The sequence below is a fragment of the Cyprinodon variegatus genome, unplaced genomic scaffold, assembly GCF_000732505.1.
Source record: "Cyprinodon variegatus isolate N-32 unplaced genomic scaffold, C_variegatus-1.0 Scaffold1053, whole genome shotgun sequence".
NCBI lineage: Eukaryota > Metazoa > Chordata > Actinopteri > Cyprinodontiformes > Cyprinodontidae > Cyprinodon > Cyprinodon variegatus.
Window position 1 is genome coordinate 60,532 of NW_015151506.1, and position 1,723 is coordinate 62,254.

The following is a 1,723-nucleotide window of genomic DNA, read 5'->3' on the forward strand; positions in this document are numbered from 1 at the left end:
ATCATGTGACCTTTGACCTTCCACACCTCTTCTCCCCAGAGCCCCGCCCCCTGAATCAGTCATTCATTCTGAAGGAGCCAGACCGGTTTACCGTCTGGAGGCTCCATCTGTGTTCAGACACATCATGAAGCCTGATCTGCCTCCTCAAACACAGGATCACCAGAAACCTCCAGATAACAACTAATGAGTGAATCAGAGAGAAGAACGAAATCCCTGATCAAAGCTGAGAAGGTTGGATCAGAGACTGCAAACAGAAGCTGGAGATTTCCACCAGCAAGTTGACGCCAGAGGTTAGTCAACTTGACCTTTTTTTAGCCTGTAGCGTAGCGTGAACATGTGCTGTAGAAAAATGCTGGGTCTGCAAACGCCCCCAGATGTTGAGGAGAGTTTGATTTCGACTCACCGCGGCGGTCTCCTTCTCCGTCCCGGACACCGTCACGGCCTCGGCGAGCAGCGGCACAGACATGTTGTTACCACACATACACTGTAGGGGGTGCTGGAACCAGGAGAACACAGAGATCAGCTGTGTGCAGGTCAAACGCTGTGGAGATCCATGAAACAACGTCACATATCTGAGGCTCTGAGACAACAGCTTGTTCTTCAGAAGCTGCGATGCTCTAATATATTAGCATTAACGTTAGCATCGGTAGCAGCCAATCCAAACAACAAATGTTTGTTTCTGTGTTTTAAATGTTTCAGACATAATATTAGTAAATGTGGGTTATCAAACATAATAGAAATATTAATATCAGCCCAAACATTCACATCAATTCAAACCCTTCTATAAAAACATACAGGAACCGATTCTGAGGGTCAGTAAACGAAGAATCCTTTCAGCCGGCTCCTCTTATCGCCTCCATTAATCAACATTTCATTCCAGAGCATCTTCAGACCCAGAAATATCAACCTAGAGACTAGAACCACACACAGCAGCCAGGATGTGAGTAACAGCTTCACATCTGCAGCTTTCTGCTGACAGCAGGCAGGTTTGGACACATTAACTAAATGAACCCCCCCACCACCACCGCCGCCGCCTGCTTCACTCATTAAATCGATCGCAACGATGCGAGGAAGCCTGAGAGATCAGGACAGACTACAGTAAAAGCTTTGGGATGATGCTGGACAGGAAGGAAGGAAGGAAGGCGGGCTGCCCGGTCGGTAAACAGACAATGAGGAGACGCGAGAATGTCCCAAATTCCACGGCTGCCATGATGGAAAATGTTTTACCTGCAAACTTATTATATCCTGAGTGTGCAGACTGGAAACATGTGACTGGCTGGACCAGGATAAATGAGTAATGCATGGAGCAGGAAACAGGAAAACATTCTCTTATATGCTCTTTGCAGCTGGAATGTTGTTTTGTTTAATTTTTAACTCGAGATTTGAATTTATTCTATGTAAAGACAGAGAGTTCTCTTCAAACACCTTAGATGATAACCAATATTATCTGTCTGTTGCTGTCCTGCTGGCATCTTTTTAGCTACGGTGAAAACACTAAACCTTCCTGTCACATTTAATCCCTCAATCATCTGTCTGTCTAATCTCTTCCAAACAAAAGCAATGAAATCATTTGCACTCTCCTCCAAAGTGCTCATCTGGCCTCCTTTCCTCCGCAAACCTTCCTAGATTTCAGATGAAAATTTATCACGAACTTAAAGGAAAATTCCGGTTTTTAACACTTTTAGCCCATTTTCTGTAGTGTCCAGGATGAAATCGAATGATC

At 44.9% G+C, this 1,723-nt stretch overlaps 1 protein-coding gene across 1 annotated transcript in view; it reads right to left on the bottom strand.

The window, feature by feature from the left end:
- The window catches only part of lypla2 (lysophospholipase II), a 12,618-nt gene extending 12,092 nt beyond the window's left edge, over positions 1-526 (bottom strand). The window contains exon 1 of the mRNA XM_015399864.1: positions 367-526. Within this exon, the coding sequence (XP_015255350.1) occupies positions 367-481 (115 nt within the window). The 5' untranslated portion in view covers positions 482-526. The remainder of the gene's footprint in view (positions 1-366) is intronic.
- Between the last annotated feature and the right edge of the window lie 1,197 nt (positions 527-1,723).